This window comes from Geotrypetes seraphini, chromosome 10 (genome assembly GCF_902459505.1).
Source record: "Geotrypetes seraphini chromosome 10, aGeoSer1.1, whole genome shotgun sequence".
In the NCBI taxonomy this organism is placed as follows: domain Eukaryota; kingdom Metazoa; phylum Chordata; class Amphibia; order Gymnophiona; family Dermophiidae; genus Geotrypetes; species Geotrypetes seraphini.
The window spans coordinates 33,089,250-33,109,144 of NC_047093.1; the positions used below are offsets into that span (position 1 = coordinate 33,089,250).

The 19,895-nt window shown below is 47.3% G+C and overlaps 1 protein-coding gene across 1 annotated transcript in view; it reads left to right on the plus strand.

Annotated features, from left to right (window-relative positions):
• Nucleotides 1–14,590, plus strand: part of METTL23 (methyltransferase like 23) — a 35,989-nt gene extending 21,399 nt beyond the window's left edge. Inside the window, exons 4-5 of the mRNA XM_033961104.1 lie at nt 8,998–9,082; nt 14,127–14,590. Coding sequence (XP_033816995.1) covers nt 8,998–9,082; nt 14,127–14,286 — 245 coding nt within the window. The 3' untranslated portion in view covers nt 14,287–14,590. The remainder of the gene's footprint in view (nt 1–8,997; nt 9,083–14,126) is intronic.
• The last annotated feature ends 5,305 nt before the right edge of the window (nt 14,591–19,895 follow it).

Here is a 19,895-nt window from a genome sequence, read left to right on the forward strand (position 1 = left end):
TTTTTTATTGTTTCTTTATGTTCTCACAATTAATTCTTGGATCTAATGAGGACTAGAGCTAATTTTACCATAATAGTTTTTCTTGTATTGCTTAACATTAAGTATGGATTTATATGATTGTAATATGCTTTGGTTAAATTTGCTTTCTGTACAAGTTTACTTGATATAATATTGAAATCAATAAAAATACTTAAATATAAAAAATATATAATTAAGATTAATCACAGGAATAAAAAGAAATCTTAAAATTCTTATGAAATCCATATCTCTTAAACCACTATAATCAAACTGTAAATTATAAATAATATCCATTTTTTATCATTACATTTTAAAACATATCTTAAATTAATACTATAATCATCCACTTGTTCATATTACATGTACATGAATTCTAAAAAAAAAAAAAAAGGTTTGTTACTTCTGACTCTTCATAAACTACTCAATAAATCTTGTTTAAAATCAGATAAATTATGAATTATAATTTTCTTTCCCTTAAATTCATTTTAAAAGGATGATATCAAAATTTTCCTCTATGCATTTACCCTATATGGTTAAAAACTCAAGTCAATCTACTTAAATTCCTGAAGACCTGTAATTTATATCTCTTTAGGCCAGTTTTCCATCTTCCTCTCTCGATTCCTTATGAACTAGGACTCCAGACCTAACGTATTAGCATTCTAAGTTACTAGGCCATGCTGTAAGATGAAACAGCACTATCAGAGATCCTCTTAAACTCGCTGCTTAAGCTGAGTAGCCATCACCTCCAAAGTCCATCCGATGCTTCGAATCCTGTAGTCAGTCATCCAATCCATACTTAGAGCCTCATGTCATAGAAACATAGAAATAGACGGCAGATAAGGGCCACGGCCCATCTAGTCTGCCCACCGCAATGACCCTTCCCCACCTAACTCAGTGAATAGATCCCACGTGTCTATCCCATTTGGCCATAAAATCAGGCACGCTGCTGGCCTCAGTGACCTGAAGTGGAAGATTATTCCAGTGGTCAACCACTCTTTCAGTGAAAAATAATTTCCTGGTGTCACTGTGCAGTTTCCCTCCCCTGATTTTCCATGGGTGCCCTCTGGTTGCCGTGGGACCCTTGAGAAGGAAGATATCTTCTTCCACTTCAATGCAACCCGTGAGATACTTGAACGTCTCGATCATGTCTCCCCTCTCTCTGCGTTCCTCGAGTGAGTAGAGCTGTAACTTATCCAGCCTTTCCTCGTACGGGAGATCTTTGAGACCCGTGATCATCCGGGTGGCCATTCTCTGGACCGACTCTAGTCTCAGCACATCTTTTCGGTAATGCGGCCTCCAAAATTGCACACAGTACTCCAGGTGTGGTCTCACCATGGATCTATACAATGGCATAATGACTTCAGGCTTACGGCTGACGAAACTCCTGCGTATGCAACCTATGATTTGCCTTGCTTTGGAGGAAGCTTGCTCCACTTGATTGGCAGCCTTCATGTCCTCACTCACGATGTAATGTCTGTTGTTCAGAGCTAATATCCTGAACTCAAAATCACTGACATCCACCAACAAGCACTGATAATTGAAGGAAATTGCTTCTCAGTGCTCCGATCTGATCAAGTCATTTGCAACGGACCTGACAGCCATAATCCCTTCGATATATGAAGCATCCATTTAAGTTCAAAGAGACCACACAGAAAAACATATACAAATGTTTTGATCCTTAAATGTCAGCGGCGGGGAAACATACTGGGAAAGGATAAAAACGCACTTTATGGGTAATGTCAGCCGCAGGAATATTGCAACGTAACCACAAGAAGAAGCATTTCCTATCCCATATTAAACACTTTCAGGACACTGCCCTCTAATGGTATATAGAATAACCAGGCTGTCTTTCAGATGGAGAATATCATTATTGCTTTGATTTATTTTGAAAATCAAACGTCAATTCCATTCTTCTTGTAAGACAGAGATATTTGCATATAACCTGAACAATCTAATGACTGCGTTCAGAAGAAAACAGTTTGAAACAGTTAATTTAAATTAGTTCCATATGTGTAACAAAATCATTACATAGGGATATCATCAATTTTCCAATTGAAATAAAATATGAAAAATAAAATAAGCCAAAATGAGAGGCACGAATCTTGTTTGATCTTTTCCTTTCAAACAACCAAAATATTAAAGGTTATGGCTGATATTAGAAACTCTAAATAAATTAAACTGGCCAGAGTGGTGTATACGATCAGAATCACACACTATAAATTAAGCTTCCACTCTTCCAGAGAAGTGCACAAAACATTCACTTTTATACAGGAAAAGGCCTCAGAAATGAAGCCTACGCAGTCATAATATCAGACGAGTTGGTCAGCGTAGTTTTAATGCTCCAGTCATTGACCAAAAAGCAATGTTACTTACCGTAACAGTTGTTATCCAGGGACAGCAGGCAGCTATTCTCACTAGTGGGTGATGTCATCCGACAGAGCCCCGATACGGACATCTTGCAAGCATGTCTTGCTTGAAGAAACTCAGAAGTTTCGAGATGCCCGCACCGCGCATGCGCCAGTGCCTTCCCGCCCGATGTACCGGGCGTGTCTCCTCAGTTCAGGTAGCTAGCCTGAGAAGCCAACCCAGGGGAGGTGGGTGGGACGTGAGAATAGCTGCCTGCTGTCCTTGGATAACAACTGTTACGGTAAGTAACATTGCTTTATCCCAGGACAAGCAGGCAGATATTCTCACTAGTGGGTGACCTCCAAGCTAACCCCAATGGGATGGTGGGAGAGTTGGCAACTTAAGAGAACAAATTTTGTAACACTGTTTGGCCAAACTGTCCATCCCGTCTGGAGAAAGTATCCAGACAATAATGAGAGGTGAATGTATGAACCGAGGACCAAGTGGCAGCCTTACAAATCTCCTCAATCGGTGTCGATCTGAGGAAGGCAACAGAGGCTGCCATTGCTCTGACCTTATGGGCTGTGACCTTACAAGGAAGGGATAATCCAGCCTGGGCATAGCAGGAAGAGATACAAGCCGCCATCCAGTTTGAGATGGTGCGCTTCGATACAGGTCATCCCAACTTGTTTGGATCAAAGGAGACGAAAAGTTGAGGAGCAGTTCTGTGTGGTTTGGTGCGATCCAAGTAGAAAGCCAAAGCACGTTTACAGTCCAGAGTGTGAAGAGCTGATTCTCCAGGATGAGAATGAGGCTTTGGAAAGAACACTGGAAGCACAATGGATTGGTTGAGGTGAAATTCAGAGACCACTTTAGGCAGGAATTTCGGGTGAGTGCGGAGGACCACCTTGTCATGATGGAATACTGTGAAAGGTGGTTCCGCCACCAAGGCCTGAAGCTCACTGACCCTGCGAGCAGATGTGAGGGCCACCAGAAAAACCACCTTCCAGGTGAGATACTTAAGTGGAGCCCTGTTAAGAGGTTCAAACGGAGGCTTCATGAGATGAGACAGGACAACATTGAGATCCCAAACCACAGGAGGAGGTTTGATAGGAGGGTTGACATGAAAAAGTCCTTTCATAAATCTGGAAACCACAGGATGAGCAGACAAAGGTTTCCCATGTAGAGGCTGATGGAAAGCCGCAATAGCACTCAGGTGGACTCGTATAGAGGTAGACTTGAGACCAGACTGAGACAGGTGTAGAAGATAGTCCAACACAGAGGATAGGGAAGCTCGCTGAGGCTCCGTGGCATTGGAAATACACCAGGAAGAGAATCTAGTTCATTTTTGGGAATAGCATTGTCGGGTAGCAGGCTTCCTGGAAGCCTCCAAGACCTCCCTCACTGCTTGGGAGAACTGGTGAGGAGTTACGTTGAGAGGAACCAAGCTGTCAGGTGGAGAGACTGCAGGTTGGGATGAAGTAGTGAACCTTGATGTTGTGTAAGTAGTGAAGGAAACACTGGAAGAAGTACTGGCTCCCTGCTGCTGAGTTGAAGTAGAATGGAGTACCAAGGTTGTCTGGGCCACCGAGGAGCAATCAGAATCATGGTGGCATGGTCTGATCTCAACTGGACCAGAGTCTTTTGGATGAGAGGAAATGGAGGAAACGCATACAGGAAGCGATTCCCCCAATCCAGTAGAAAGGCATCTGCCTCGAGGTGATGAGGAGTGTAGATCCTGGAGCAAAACTGAGGCAGTTTGAAGTTGTGGGGGGCCGCAAAGAGGTCTATCTGAGGTGTCCCCCACTGTGCAAAGATCTGACGAAGGGGGTCGGAATGGAGGGTCCATTCGTGAGGCTGGAGAAGACGACTCAATTTGTCTGCCAAGACGTTGTCCTTCCCCTGAATGTAGATAGCTTTGAGGAAGACGTTGTGGCGAACAGCCCAATCCCAGACTCGAAGAGCTTCCTGGCAAAGAGGGGCCGAGCCCGTGCCCCTTTGTTTGTTGACATAATACATGGCGACCTGATTGTCTGTGCGAATAAGGACCACCATGTCGTGAAGCAGATGCTGAAAAGCTTGGAGAGCATTGAAGATGGCTCTGAGCTCCAGAAGATTGATTTGATGGAGTCGTTCCGCACTGGTCCAGAACCCCTGAGTGCGAAGACCATCCAGATGAGCCCCCCAGGCATAGTTCGAAGAATCGGTCGTGAGAACTTTCTGGTGGGGAGGAGTGTGAAACAGCAAACCTCTGGATAGATTCGAAGAGGTCATCCACCAGAGAAGAGAATGCCGTAGAGCAGGAGTGACTACAATGTGACGGGATAACGGGTCGGACACCTGAGTCCACTGAGATGCCAGGGTCCATTGAGGAATTCTGAGATGTAGTCTGGCAAAAGGCGTCACATGAACTGTAGATGCCATGTGGCCCAAGAGGACCATCATGTGTCTCGCTGAGATGGATTGGCGAGAAAACACCGACTGGCAGAGTAGAAGGAGAGCATCCATGCGTTGAGGAGGAAGGAATGCTCGAAGTTGAATGGTATCCAGGACCGCCCCGATAAAGGGGAGAGACTGGGTGGGCTGAAGATGTGACTTGGGAAAGTTGATCTCGAAGCCCAAGCTTTGCAGGAAACAAATGGTAGTCAAGGTCGCCGAAATGACCTCTGGAGCTGACGGGGCCTTGATGAGCCAGTCGTCGAGGTATGGAAGCACCTGAAGACCCATGTTCCGGAGTGCAGCGGCCACCACCACCAGACACTTCGTGAAGACTCTGGGAGACGATGAAAGGCCGAATGGAAGCACTCGATACTGCAGATGCAGATGTCCCACCCGAAATCTGAGGAACTTGCGGGAGGCCGGATGAATGGGGATGTGAGTGTAGGCCTCCTTGAGATCCAGAGAGCATAACCAATCGTTCTGCTCGAGGAGGGGATAGAGAGAAGCAAGGGTCAGCATACGGAACCGCTCCTTGACCAAAAACTTGTTGAGGACTCGAAGGTCCAAAATGGGACGCAGATCGCCCGTCTTCTTCGGGACAAGGAAGTACCGTGAGTAAAACCCCCGGTTTTGCTGATCTAAAGGAACCGGCTCGACGGCCCGAAGCCGAAGCAGAGCCTGAGCCTCCTGAAGGAGAAGAGCGGTCTGCGTCAAGTTTGAAGGATACTCTCTTGGCGGGTGGTCCGGAGGGACCCGTTGAAAATGAAGAGAGTATCCCTCTCTTACGATGGTAAGGACCCAAAGGTCCGTGGTGATGGTCTCCCATCGATGACAAAAATGATGGAGACGACCCCCAATGGGAAAAACGGGGGGAGACAGAACGAGGTTGGTTATGCTCCCTGGGATAGAGTCAAAAAGGCTGAGTAGCCTTGGGTGCAGCCGGCATCTGAGGCTTTTGCTGAGTCTTCTGGGGAGGCTGTCTCTTCGCAGGTTGTCTCGCAGGAGGAGCTTGCCTCGGTTGATACCGCCGCTGGTAAATCAAAGGCGGCCTAGTGGGGCGAGACTGTTGAGGCTTGGGTTTAGGCCGTAGGATAGACTGGAAGGACTTCTCATGATCCGAAAGCTTCTTAGTAACAGTCTCGATAGACTCATCGAACAGATCCACCCCCGCACAAGGCACATTTGCAAGTCTGTCTTGGAGGTTCGGATCCATATCAATGGTACGAAGCCATGCCAGGCGACCGAACAGGCCGCAGCGCGTGCCGAGAGCTCGAAGGCATCGTAGGAGGATTGCATCAGCTGTAGGCGTATCTGGGAAAGGGTCGCCACCACCTCTTCAAACTCGAATCGAGCCTGAGCATCGATAAAAGGGATGAACTTGCGGAGCACCGGCAAGAAGAAATCCAAATATGAAGAGATGAAGAAATTGTAATTGAGCACCCGAGTCGCCATCATCGAGTTCTGGTAGATACGTCTACCAAACTTATCCATCGTTCTCTCTTCTCGGCCCGGTGGTACTGAGGCGTAGACTTGGGAGGGATGAGATCGCTTGAGGGAGGACTCGACCAGAAGGGACTGATGAGATAGTTGTGCTCCCTCAAACCCCTTGTGGTGGACGATGCGGTATCGAGCATCCAACTTACTGGGAACTGCAGGGATGGAATACGGTGTCTCAAAACAACGCATGAAAGTCTGGTCCAGCAGTTTATGCAGAGGAAGCCGGAGCGTCTCCGCCGGAGGGTGAGGCAAATGCATGGTGTCCAGATACTCTTTAGAATATCGAGAACCAGTGTCCAAAGTCACATCCAAGTCATCCGCCATTTGTCGGAGGAAGGAGGAAAAGGACAGTTGGTCCGCCAGCGCCGGCCGGCGAGACGGACTAGAAGAAGTGGAAGCCTCCGGGTCCAGGGAGAGCTGGGAGCGGCACGGAGAATAGGAGGTAGATGGTTCATCATACTCCGGTCCCTCAGGCGGGGATAAATCCGACGAGGAGTATCCCAGACGCTGTATCTTCTTTTGCGGAGACACCTCCGAATGATGTGAGGAGTGTCGAGAACGATGCCCCTCCCGGTGACGGGATGGGGAACGAGATCTTCTATGCATCGCACGATCCCCCGAAGCCTCTAAGGAATGGATAGGACTAGATGCAGTGGATTGCAGAGGTGGCAAAGAGGCGGACTCACGCAGCGCCACCCAGGTCTGGTATGGAGTGCGGAAGAACTCTTCCTGCGATGCAGTATGCCCAGGACTCCGATTATCAGGGGCCGACCTAGTACCCTGATGTCGAGGAGGCGTGATGGGCTCTAAAGGCGGCATATCACCAAGGGAAGCCCGCCTGGAGGCTTCCGCCGCTCCTCCTCGTCGAGCAGTGAGATCGAACGAGGGGGAGGGGGCGGTCCGCCCCCCGGGACCGGGAGGTCACCCTGAATAGAGGCGATAAGCCGGGGTCCCATAGACTGCATAAGCTCGACAAACTGAGCTTCCAGCAGGGATCGCAGCGAAGCCGATGGAGGGATCCGCACCGAACGGGGGTCCTCCAGCACGGTCTTCGCGCTCCTTTGTGGCCAAGTGCTTCTGCTTGCTAGCTTTAGGCACTTTGATGACCACCGGAGGGACAGTGGAAGGCGGTACCTGAACCGAGGAGACGGAGATAGGCACCGGTGTCGAACTCGATGCTGAAGTCGGTGTGAACGATGCCGGCTTCACAATGCCCGATGCAGGAGTCGTCGATGCAGGTTTCGAACGGACCGGCGAAACATCAGCAGAAGTTGAAGCAGACAGGTCCTTGGCAGTCTCCATCTTAAACATCGACTCCCAGAGCAAGCAGCGCCGTTTAAACGAGCGCGCAGTGAGCGTGGAACAAGGCCGGCACGATTTCGGAACGTGTTCTGGACCAAGACACTGAAGACAGCGTCGATGCGGGTCCGTCAACGAAATCGCACGCTGGCACTTGCTGCACTTCTTAAAGCCGGTGATTGGCCGGGACATAGGCCGGAAAATCGACGCTGCAAAGTCGAAGGCGCTAGGCCGAAGCCACGAGGCCGGCCCGGCCGAACCGCCGGAAGAAATAATTTTAACTTTTTTTTTTTTTTAGAAAATATAAATTAAAATTGAAATAAATTCAAAGAAACAAAAAACACGGTATAAAGAAGGCAAATATACTGAAATTCAGTCAGTGCAGAATTAAGAGAAACTTCTCAGCTCCGCGGAAAGAAAAGAACTGAGGAGACACGCCCGGTACATCGGGTGGGAAGGCACTGGCACTGGCGCATGCGCGGTGCGGGCATCTCGAAACTTCTGAGTTTCTTCAAGCAAGACATGCTTGCAAGATGTCCATATCGGGGCTCTGTCGGATGACATCACCCACTAGTGAGAATACCTGCCTGCTTGTCCTGGGATAAACCCATTTACTTATATTTTGTTTTACTCAATTATTGTAAATTCTCATACTTTCAATTATTTATCTTTTTAAACTTTTTTTCAAACTTTTCTTCAAGTTCTCATGTACTACTACGTTCAACTGAAAAAAGTGACTAAAGTATTACTTAACTTAAAACAGTGCTTGATCTTTGAAAATGCATTTTCAAAGATCAAGCACTGTTTTAAGTTAAGTAATACTTAATGCTGGATTTTAAGAGAAAATGGGATAAGCATGTGGGATCACTTCAGGCAAGAATTTAGGGGGTGGGTCATTAGAGTGGGCAGACTTGTTGGACCGTGGCCCTTTTCTGCTGTCATCTTCTATGTTTCTATGAATAAAGCGTAAAAAGAAACACTAAAAAATAGACAATAAGATTAAACTAATGATCAGTCAGAGACTTTTTAAAGCATGAAGTCTTCAGCTTGACAAAAAACTATAAGAATCAATATTTCTGATTACATCAGAAAGTGAGTTCCATAGTGGTGTTGCCAAAAGACTGTTCAAATATCTTTTTAAAATGGATTGCCTTAAAAGTATAAAACATCAATTTAAAATTTTCAACTCTGCCCTTGAACTAATTTGCAGAAAAAAAAAGATTAATAAACTCTTCAGTTGCTGCCCCTTGAAACTTTATAAACAAAACAGGAAATGTAATCAGAAAATCTGGATAGAGATGCTCTGTACTGACATTATTGAACTGTTGAAGCATTTTAGTTGTTAAGTAGATCATTTATACTGCAAACTAAAACATTTTTTTTTTTAATCAATCATAGATTTTGAAGATGTTTTATCTAGTGTGTACTTTCTAATGGAGAAGAATTCAAAGGCTCAGTTTTGGACTTCATACCAGGTTAGAAGGTAACTTAATTTTCTCCCATTTCATAGATATAACTTAGTCACTGCATTCTATAGCTTCTGACTTATGTGAATTTTCACCTGCTACTGTTTCTGAATACTGCAGTACATATTAAGGTCAGTGGGGATATTTGTCACATTTATTTGTAGCATATCTAATTCCCCAGTGTCTGAGGTTGACACAATCCATGCTTGGGTGTATAAGAATGGCTAGAAGGAAAAGGAGAAATTAAGTTCTTACCTGTAAAATTCTCTTTCTTTTAGTCCCTCCAGACTGGCACAGAAACTGATGACCAGCAGGTGGCAACTGAGACACAAACTTTTGGCAGTAGTATAAGTGGGCTGTGCTGTCCCAGGTACAATCAGTTTGACAAATAGTTTCTTAGTTAGCTAAGAACTGTGAACTACAATAGCAACAACACTCCCAGGAGAAAAGTAACTAACATCAAGAAATAGTTGGATATTGAATAGAAGAACATTCAAAAACGTCCCCATAATTCACCAGATGAACCAAACGCTACTGTTCTTTTAATCTCTCCTCACACACCAAAACACCGCAGGAAAGTACTCTTCGTGCAAAACGCTGAATAAAAAGTGACAAGGTGGGGTCTGTGCTGGTCTTGAGGGACTAAAGAAAATTAGCAAGAATTCTATTTCTCTTTCTTTATTGTCCCTCCATGATGGGACATACCAAAGCATAACCCATCTTGGGTGGGACCCTCAAAGAGCCGCCACAAGAACACACTCCCGAACAAAGGAATGAAGAAAAGACCAAACCGCAGTTGTACAGATATCTACCAGAGGTACAAGAGAAGACTCTGCCCAATAATCTGCCTAATCCGAGTGGAATGAGCTTTCAGACATTCCGGAACAGGCTTCTTCTGAAGAAGGTATGCAGAAGTGATAGCCTCCTTGATCCATTGTGCAATGGTAGCCTTAGAAGAACCATCCCTTTTATACGGACAAAAAGTCACTGATTTCTGGAACTCCTGGGTCCGCTGAACAGAAGAGCGAAGGACCCTACAGACATCCAATTTGCATAACTGCCTCTGCTCCAAAGAGCCCTTCTGACTACCTAAGACTGGAAGGACAGACTGGTTGACATGAAAAGGCGAAACCACCTTAGGCAGAAAAGAGGAAACCGGCCGCAGCACGACCCGCTCCCTAGATTACCGTATTTTCACGCAAATAACGCGCACCCGGGTATAGCGCGCAGAAATCACGATGATATGTACAAAAACTTTGGTATACCGCGCTCACGGGTATACCGCGCATGCTGCCCGACGCTCCTTTCGCCCGCCCTGACTTTCCGACTCTCCGTTCACCCCCCCTGACTTCCGTGCACTGTCCCCCCTTGAAGGTCTGTCCCCATCCTGAAAGCCTGATGCCCCCCCCCGACGTCCGATACATCCCTCCCCCCGAAGGACCGCCGACTCCCCAACAATATCGGGCCAGGAGGGAGCCCAAATCCTCCTGGCCACGGCGACCCCCTAACCCCACCCCGCACTACATTACGGGCAGGAGGGATCCCAGACCCTCCTGCCCTCGACGCAAACCCCCCTTCCCCCAACGACCGCCCCCCCCCAGCCGACCCGCGACCCCCCCTGGCGACCCCCCCATCCCCCTTCCCCGTACCTTTGGTAGTTGGGCCAGAAGGGAGCCCAAACCCTCCTGGCCACGGCGACCCCCTAACCCCACCCCGCACTACATTACGGGCAGGAGGGATCCCAGGCCCTCCTGCCCTCGACGCAAACCCCCCTTCCCCCCAACGACCGCCCCCCCCAAGAACCTCCGACCGCTCCCCCAGCCGACCCGCGACCCCCCTGGCGATCCCCACGACCCCCCCACCCCCTTCCCCGTACCTTTGGTAGTTGGCCGGACAGACGGGAGCCAAACCCGCCTGTCCGGCAGGCAGCCAACGAAGGAATGAGGCCGGATTGGCCCATCCATCCTAAAGCTCCGCCTACTGGTGGGGCCTAAGGCGCGTGGGCCAATCAGAATAGGCCCTGGAGCCTTAGGTCCCACCTGGGGGCGCGGCCTGAGGCACATGGTCGGGTTGGGCCCATGTGCCTCAGGCCGCGCCCCCAGGTGGGACCTAAGGCTCCAGGGCCTATTCTGATAGGCCCACGCGCCTTAGGCCCCACCAGTAGGCGGAGCTTTAGGATGGATGGGCCAATCCGGCCTCATTCCTTCGTTGGCTGCCTGCCGGATAGGCGGGTTTGGCTCCCGTCTGTCCGGCCAACTACCAAAGGTACGGGGAAGGGGGGTGGGGGGGTCGTGGGGGTCGCCAGGGGGATCGCGGGTCGGCTGGGGGGCGGTCGGAGGTTCTTGGGGGGGGGGGCGGTCGTTGGGGGGGGAGGGGGGTTTGCGTCGAGGGCAGGAGGGGTTGGGATCCCTCCTGCCCGTAATGTAGTGCGGGGTGGGGTTAGGGGGTCGCCGTGGCCAGGAGGGTTTGGGCTCCCTTCTGGCCCGATATTGTCGGGAAGTCGGCGGTCCTTCGGGGTGGGGGTGCGAGTGGTCCTGCCGGGGGGGGGGGGATGTATCGGACGTCGGGGAGTCGGCCGGGCAAGAGGGCTTGGGCTCCCTCTTGCTCCGATCGTGGATGCGGGTGCGGGTGGGAGCGCGTGCGAGCGGTTGTTCGGGGTGGGGGTGCGAGCGGTCCTGCTGGGGGGGGGTGAATCGGGCGTCGGGCGGGGTGGGAACTATGTTTTAAAACTTTTGTATACCGCGCTCACGCATATAACGTGCGAGGGGTATGCGCGGTAGGTAAAAACACGTATAACGCGCGCGTTATATGCGTGAAAATACGATACTCCAGGAAGGGAGGCCTACAGTTCAGAAATGCGTCTCACAGAAGTAATGGCCACCAGGAAGACAAGAGTAAGGTCCTTCAACGTGCCGGAGCCCAGAGGCTCAAAAGGAGGTCGCACTAGCACAGAAAGTACCAGATTGAGATCCCAGGCTGGAACCAAAGGCTTTATTTGAGGACAAAGCTATTTAGCCACCCTAAAAAACAAATCGCATCTGGAGAAGAGGCCAACCATGTAAACAAACTACAAAACGTAGAAAAAGCCACAAGCTGAATCTGGAGAGAGGACCAGGCAAGGCCCCTGTCCAGGTCATCCTGCAAGAATTCCAAGATGTGAGGCAAATAGATACAAAGGGGAGCCAAACTAAGCATGGACCACTCCTCAAAGGTACGCCAAACTCACACATGAGCCCAAGTGTTGGAAAGTGTCTGAGAAGATCCACAAAAAAGGTTAATCAAAAAAGCCAAAAACTAAAAGGTCATAATATTAATTGACCAATATATTTTAGTCTACATGAAGGAAAATGATCTCAGATATGCCACTCCTGTGGATTATATTGTTATAGCCCACATATGGATTAGTGGCGTGGTTTTCTTTCATTGATCTATAAAACCTTCATGGTAAACATATGACTAGTTTTGTCTAAATTAAATATTTAACCATTACTCTTGTTGTATGAATATCTATCTTATACAATGATTTTATATTTTAAATAATATTTTATATTTTTTATAAAATTTTTTTCTTTGTGCAAATTTTGCAAAAAATGTTTTAAGGAAAGTGCAACAAGCATAAATCTATTTGTGCAAATAAGCAATTTTTATAACTGTGCAAACTTGCAAAAAGTTAGATAGCAGCTGATTTATAATCACTGGAAATATGTAAACCAGCAAGAAAATTACTTACCTACCCCTTATTTGAAGTAAAATATTGGCTGTATGCAGTACAGAAGCCTCTACACTAAGATGAGACCAGTTTTCTAACTCCATGGGTAGACTTAGGTGTTTGACAAAAAGAAAACCCGATTTGAAACCAGTTAAAATGTCAAGTTATAAATATGTATAAAATTTTTGAAAACTTGTCATCTGGAAGCATTGGATAATTGCAGGAATTCGAATTTTGAATGATTGTTATTTATAATGGTAAACTGCTTGATTTTATACAATTGCAACATAAATTCAGGCTTAATAAATCAGTGTTTTCATTGGTTGCAATTGAAGCAGGCCATTCATGGAGGGTTTCTGAATGGAAAAATCTTAATACCCATTACAGTCTGGAATTTTTGTTTTCAGGTGGACTTTCTGGGTCACCAGGCTGCAGTGATATAAAACTTTTAGTGATTTGGTTAAAAAAAACAAACCTAAAAAAATGCTCTTAGGGATATTTGGAGCATTGAGATTAAACATCAGATTTCAGCATCTCAATGGCCACAAATTTGGTCGGAGAATAAGATGTACAATGTCGGCATCTATGAGGCAAACTTGTTTTTTTCTGTTACATAGAGCTTTTTGGACCCCAGTTAGATTACAAAAATTAAATAGTTCCTTGCCTAATAGATGTTGGCATTGTAATCTTGATGTAGGGACTTTGGATCATCTTTTGTTTTACTGTCCCTATAGCTTAGCCTTTTGGAATTCAATCTGGGATCAAATAAATTTTTATTGAAAAATTATATAGCGTTATCTTATGATACTGTGATTTTTGGAATGTCTATGAGAAAAAGAAGAGTCAGATTTCATTGTGTAACAATAAACTTTTATTGATCATGACAGGAGTTGCCATCCAACATATTACTAATAACTGGAAAGACCATAGTAGACTTAATTTTAATTTCTGGTGGAATTTGTTATGTCACCTTTGTAGAATGGAAATATCACTGGCGATACAAAATAGAAATAAGAATTTTATAAAAATATGGGAGCCATTAACATCTTTTTGTCATGAGTAATGCCATTTTTCAATCAAATATATACACCACTTAGTGTTTGGAGGGGGGTGGAGTGAGGGATTCTTCTATGTTTATAAGTATAATAAGTTTTTCAAGTGATTTATTAAATGTTATTATGATATTTGTACACTCGATGAAAGGCTAAAAATGAATTAAAAAAAAAAAAAAAGAAAATTTTAAGTGATGATCAAAGTGTAACTAATTTATCCTTATTTGAAACATGCATAAAGTTTAAAAAAAATTCATTTAAAATGTGAGCATTTGATTTATATAAAGTTGTTTCCTTTAGTGCCAACTGGTCAATTGAAGATTTGCTCTACAAGTGGGATCTGAAGTGTGTTCATGTACCCTTGATTACCTTCCATGGCCACAGTCCTCATTTAGCTGGATCAGAACTTCCAGGAAGACACACTGTTCAAATGATGATCATAACTGCAAAAGGCACATGAATACTACAAGTGGAGATTCGGGTTTAAGTTTACAGACTTTTTCAGATTAGGTTTTGTACCTCAAGCTAGCTAAAGTAGCAGAAGGTATCTAGAGGAATCAGCAACTTACCTTGCAAAGTGAAATGGAAAGCCTGTCCTATTGTAAATATTTGAAAAGTACTACACATTAGCAGTATTTATTCCAACTTGCTCTAAGTTTATTTTTAAACTTAGTAAACAAATCCCTGTACAGGTGTAATTAATACATTGTAAAAACAATGAATATAGAACGGAAATTAAAGGTTTAGGCAATGAGAAATTTTCATGACTTAGAAAAAGTTGTATAATCTATTTAAGCTAATGTTTGAATTTAAAACCAACTGTTGATGGAAATCACTTTTCTTCTCTATATTTTAATCATAAAATGTCTCAGTGCCAACAAAGTATTTAGGCCAACAATGTCTTCAATCTTCCAGCTTAATCCAGGGCTGGTTATCGAGTTGAGGTGACAACGCAAACGGTGCTTGGCAAGTGTCAAACCAAGGATCTCCCAGAGCTTTCCATTTATAGGACCTCATGGTCTCTCCAGCAGCCCCAGTCTGGATATCTCTCATGTCCCTCAAACCTTCCCCTTGCCTAGTATTCCAACTATAATCCCTTCAAGAACCCATTATAGAAGCATTTTAAAGAGCCAGTAGATAAACTGATTAGGGCCTCAAGAACTAGGACCCCAGCTATGTGAATAGAACAACACAGTGTCAAAGTCGATCCTCGATGGCCGCCATCCAGTCGCTTTTTCAGGATTTCCCCAATGCATGAATCTATTAGCATACAATGAAAGCAGTGCATGCAAATAGATCATGTATATTCATTGGAGAAATTCTGAAAACCTGACTGGAGGGCGGCCCTTGAGGACAGACTTTGACACCCCTGGAAATAAATCAAGTTGTCCTTATACGCACACTATGAACACTCATCCTTGTAAGAGGAGGCCCTTGAACCCATATGAAGTTTATAAGATTCAGCTTCCGGGCAAGCTTTGAAACACCAAAGTTTATGGTCTGGGTCCCAGCATCTACCAACCCTGATGGGTTGCACAAGTCAGAGGAAGTTTGCATTCAGGGGAACTTGGTTCAAATCATGCTGTTCTGATCTTGGGAAGTCACTAACTCTCCATTGCCTTAGGTACACACACACACACAAGCCCTCTAGGAGGGGGAAATATCTAGAGTAACAATGTAATTTGCCTTAAAAACTACTACTGAAAAAAGTGTGACTGAAGGCCAAATAGCAATGTTACTTACCGTAACAGTTGTTATCCAGGGACAGCAGGCAGCTATTCTCACTAGTGGGTGATGTCATCCGACAGAGCCCCGATACGGACATCTTGCAAGCATGTCTTGCTTGAAGAAACTCAGAAGTTTCGAGATGCCCGCACCGCGCATGCGCCAGTGCCTTCCCGCCTGATGCTCCGGGCATGTCTCCTCAGTTCAGGTAGCTAGCAGAGAAGCCAACCCAGGGGAGGTGGGTGGGACGTGAGAATAGCTGCCTGCTGTCCCTGGATAACAACTGTTACGGTAAGTAACATTGCTTTATCCCAGGACAAGCAGGCAGGTATTCTCACTAGTGGGTGACCTCCAAGCTAACCTCAATGGGATGGAGGGAGAGTTGGCAACTTAGGAGAACAAATTTTGTAACACAGTTTGGCCAAACTGCCCATCCTGTCTGGAGAAAGTATCCAGACAATAATGAGAGGTGAACGTATGAACCGAGGACCAAGTGGCAGCCCTACAAATCTCCTCAATCGGTGTCGATCTGAGGAAGGCTACAGAGGCTGCCTTTGCTCTGACCTTATGGGCTTTGACCTTACAGGGAAGGGGTAATCCAGCCTGGGCATAGCAGAAAGAGATACAAGCCGCCATCCAGTTGGAGATGGTGCGCTTCGATACAGGTCGTCCCAACTTGTTTGGATCAAAGGAGACGAAAAGTTGAGGAGCATTTCTGTGTGGTTTGGTGCGATCCAAGTAGAAAGCCAAAGCACGTTTACAGTCCAGAGTGTGAAGAGCTGATTCTCCAGGATGAGAATGAGGCTTTGGAAAGAACACTGGAAGCACAATAGATTGGTTGAGGTGAAATTCAGAGACCACTTTAGGCAGGAATTTCGGGTGAGTATGGAGGACCACCTTGTCATGATGGAATACTGTGAAAGATGGGTCCGCTACCAAGGCCTGAAGCTCACTGACCCTGCGAGCAGATGTGAGGGCCACCAGAAAAACCACTTTCCAAGTGAGAAACTTTAGTGGAGCCTTGCTCAGAGGCTCAAAAGGAGGTTTCATAAGCTGAGAAAGGACACCATTTAGATCCCAAACCACTGGAGGCGGTTTGATAGGAGGATTGACATGAAAAAGTCCTTTCATAAATCTGGAAACCATAGGATGAGAAGAGAGAGGTTTCCCTTGTAGAGGCTGATGGAAAGCCGCAATAGCACTCAGGTGGACTCGTATACATGTCGACTTGAGACCAGACTGAGACAGATGTAAAAGATAGTCCAAAACAGAGGATAGGGAGGCTCGCTGAGGCTCCTTAGAATTGGAAATACACCATGAAGAAGATCTAGTCCATTTTTGGGAGTAGCATTGACGAGTAGCAGGCTTCCTGGAAGCCTCCAAGACATCCCTCACCGCCTGGGAAAACTAGCGGGGAGTTATGTTGAGAGGAACCAAGCTGTCAGGTGGAGAGACTGCAGATTGGGATGAAGCAGAGACCCCTGATGCTGAGTAAGCAGTGAAGGAAACACTGGAAGTAGGCACGGTTCCCTGCTGCTGAGTTGAAGAAGGAGGAACCAAGGTTGTCTGGGCCACCGAGGAGCTATCAGAATCATGGTGGCATGGTCGGACTTCAGCTTGACCAGAGTCTTTTGAATGAGAGGGAATGGCGGAAACGCATACAGAAAGCGATTCCCCCAATCCAGCAGAAAAGCATCTGCCTCGAGGCGATGAGGAGCGTAGATCCTGGAGCAAAACTGAGGCAGCTTGAAATTGTGGGGAGCCGCAAAGAGGTCTATCTGAGGCGTTCCCCACTGAGCAAAGATCTGATGAAGGGGCTTGGAGTGGAGTGTCCATTCGTGAGGCTGGAGAAGACGACTCAGTTTGTCCGCCAAGACATTGTCCCTCCCCTGAATATAGACAGCTTTGAGGAAGGTATTGTGACGAACCGCCCAATCCCAGACTCTGAGAGCTTCCTGGCAGAGGGAGGCCGAGCCCGTGCCCCCTTGCTTGTTGACATAATACATGGCGACCTGATTGTCGGTGCGAATGAGGACCACCATGTCGTGAAGCAGATGTTGAAAAGCTTGAAGAGCATTGAAGATGGCTCTGAGCTCCAGAAGATTGATTTGATGGAGTCGGTCCGCACAGGTCCAGAATCCCTGAGTGCAAAGCCCATCCAGATGAGCCCCCCCAGGCATAGGTCGAGGAATCGGTAGTGAGAACCTTCTGATGAGGAGGAGTGTGAAACAGAAAACCTCTGGATAGATTCGAAGAGGTCATCCACCAAAGTTGAGACTGCCGAAGAGCAGGAGTGACTATGATGTGTCGAGTCAACGGGTCTGACACTTGAGTCCATTGAGAAGCTAGGGTCCACTGAGGAGTTCTGAGGTGGAGCCTGGCAAAGGGCGTCACATGAACTGTAGAGGCCATGTGGCCCAGGAGGACCATCATGTGTCTCGCTGAGATGGACTGGCGAGAAGATACAGACTGGCAGAGACGAAGAAGAGCATCCATGCGCTGAGGAGGAAGGAATGCTCGAAGCTGGATGGTGTCCAGTACCACCCCGATGAAGGGAATGGACTGGGTAGGCTGCAGATGAGATTTGGGAAAATTGATCTCGAAGCCCAGGCTCTACAGGAAGCAGATCGTGGTCAAGGTCCAGTTGTCGAGGTATGGAAATACCTGAAGACCCCTGTTCCGGAGTGCACCGGCCACCACCACCAGACACTTCGTGAAGACTCTGGGAGACGAGGACAGGCCGAATGGAAGCACTCGATACTGCAGATGTAGATGTCCACCCGAAATCTGAGGAACTTGCGGGAGGCCGGATGAATGGGAATGTGATTGTAGGCCTCCTTGAGATCCAGAGAGCATAACCAGTCGTTCTGCTCGAGGAGAGGGTAGAGAGAAGCAAGTGTCAGCATGCGAAACCTCTCCTTGACTAGGAATTTGTTGAGGGCCCTGAGGTCCAAAATGGGTCACAGGTCGCCCGTCTTCTTCGGAACAAGGAAGTACCGGGAGTAAAACCCCTGGTTCAGTTGGTCCGTTGGGACCGGCTCCACGGCACGAAGCCGGAGCAAAGCCTGAGCTTCCTGGAGAAGAAGGGTGGTCTGAGTCAAGTTGGAAGGATACTCTCTTGGAGGGTGGTCCGGAGGGACCTGATGGAAATGAAGAGAGTATCCTTCCTTGATGATAGTAAGGACCCAGAGGTCGGTTGTTATGGCCTCCCAGCGATGATAAAAATGATGGAGGTGCCCTCCGATGGGAAAAACAGGGGGAGGCAGAATGAGGTTGGTTATGCCCTCGACGAGAGTCAAAAAGGCTGAGTGGTCTTAGGGACAGCAGGCGATTGAGACTTAGGCTGACCCTTTTGGGGAGGCTGACGCTTCGCCGGTTGCCTCGCAGGAGGAGTTTGCCTCGGCTGATAACGCCTCTGATAAATCAACGGCGGACGAGAAGGTCGAGACTGCTGAGGCTTAGGCTTCGGCCGAAGGATAGATTGGAAGGACTTTTCGTGGTCAGACAACTTCTTCGTGACAGTCTCGATGGATTCGTCAAAAAGATCCGCCCCAGCACACGGGACGTTCGCCAGGCGGTCCTGAAGATTCGGGTCCATATCAATGGTCCGCAACCAGGCCAACTGGCGCATCGCCACCGAGCAGGCCGCTGCTTGGGCGGAGAGCTCGAACGCATCATAGGCAGATTGCATTAACTGAAGCCGAAGTTGGGACAGCGAAGCAACCACTTCCTCAAACTCAAACCTAGCCTGGGATTCGATGTATGGTGTGAACTTCCGAAGCACAGGTAGAAAAATTCCAAGTAGGCTGCAAAGTGGAAATTGTAATTCAGGACTCGAGACGCCATCAACGAATTCTGATAGATGAGTCGACCAAACTTATCCATGGTTCTGCCCTCGCGGCCCGGAGGCACTGAAGCATAGACCTGGCCAGGATGAGACTGCTTGAGCGAGGATTCGACCAGGAGGGACTGGTGAGAAAGCTGAGGACCCTCGAAGCCTTTATGATGCACCGTGCGGTACCGCGCATCCAATTTGCCAGGGACCGCAGGGATAGAGTAAGGAGACTCGAAGCATCGCATGAAGGTCTGGTCGAGGAGCTTGTGCAGGGGAAGCTGCAAGGACTCTGCCGGAGGACGAGGCAAGTGCATGGTATCGAGGTACTCTTTGGAATATCGAGACCCAGCATCGAGAGTAATGTCCATGTCATCCGCCATCTGCCTGAGGAACGATGAAAAGGACAGTTGGTCTGCTGTCGCCGGTCTGCGAGACGGACTAGAAGAAGAGGCTTCAGAGAGGCCTGCGAGCAACAGGACGAGTAGAAAACCTCGGGGTCCTCGAACTCC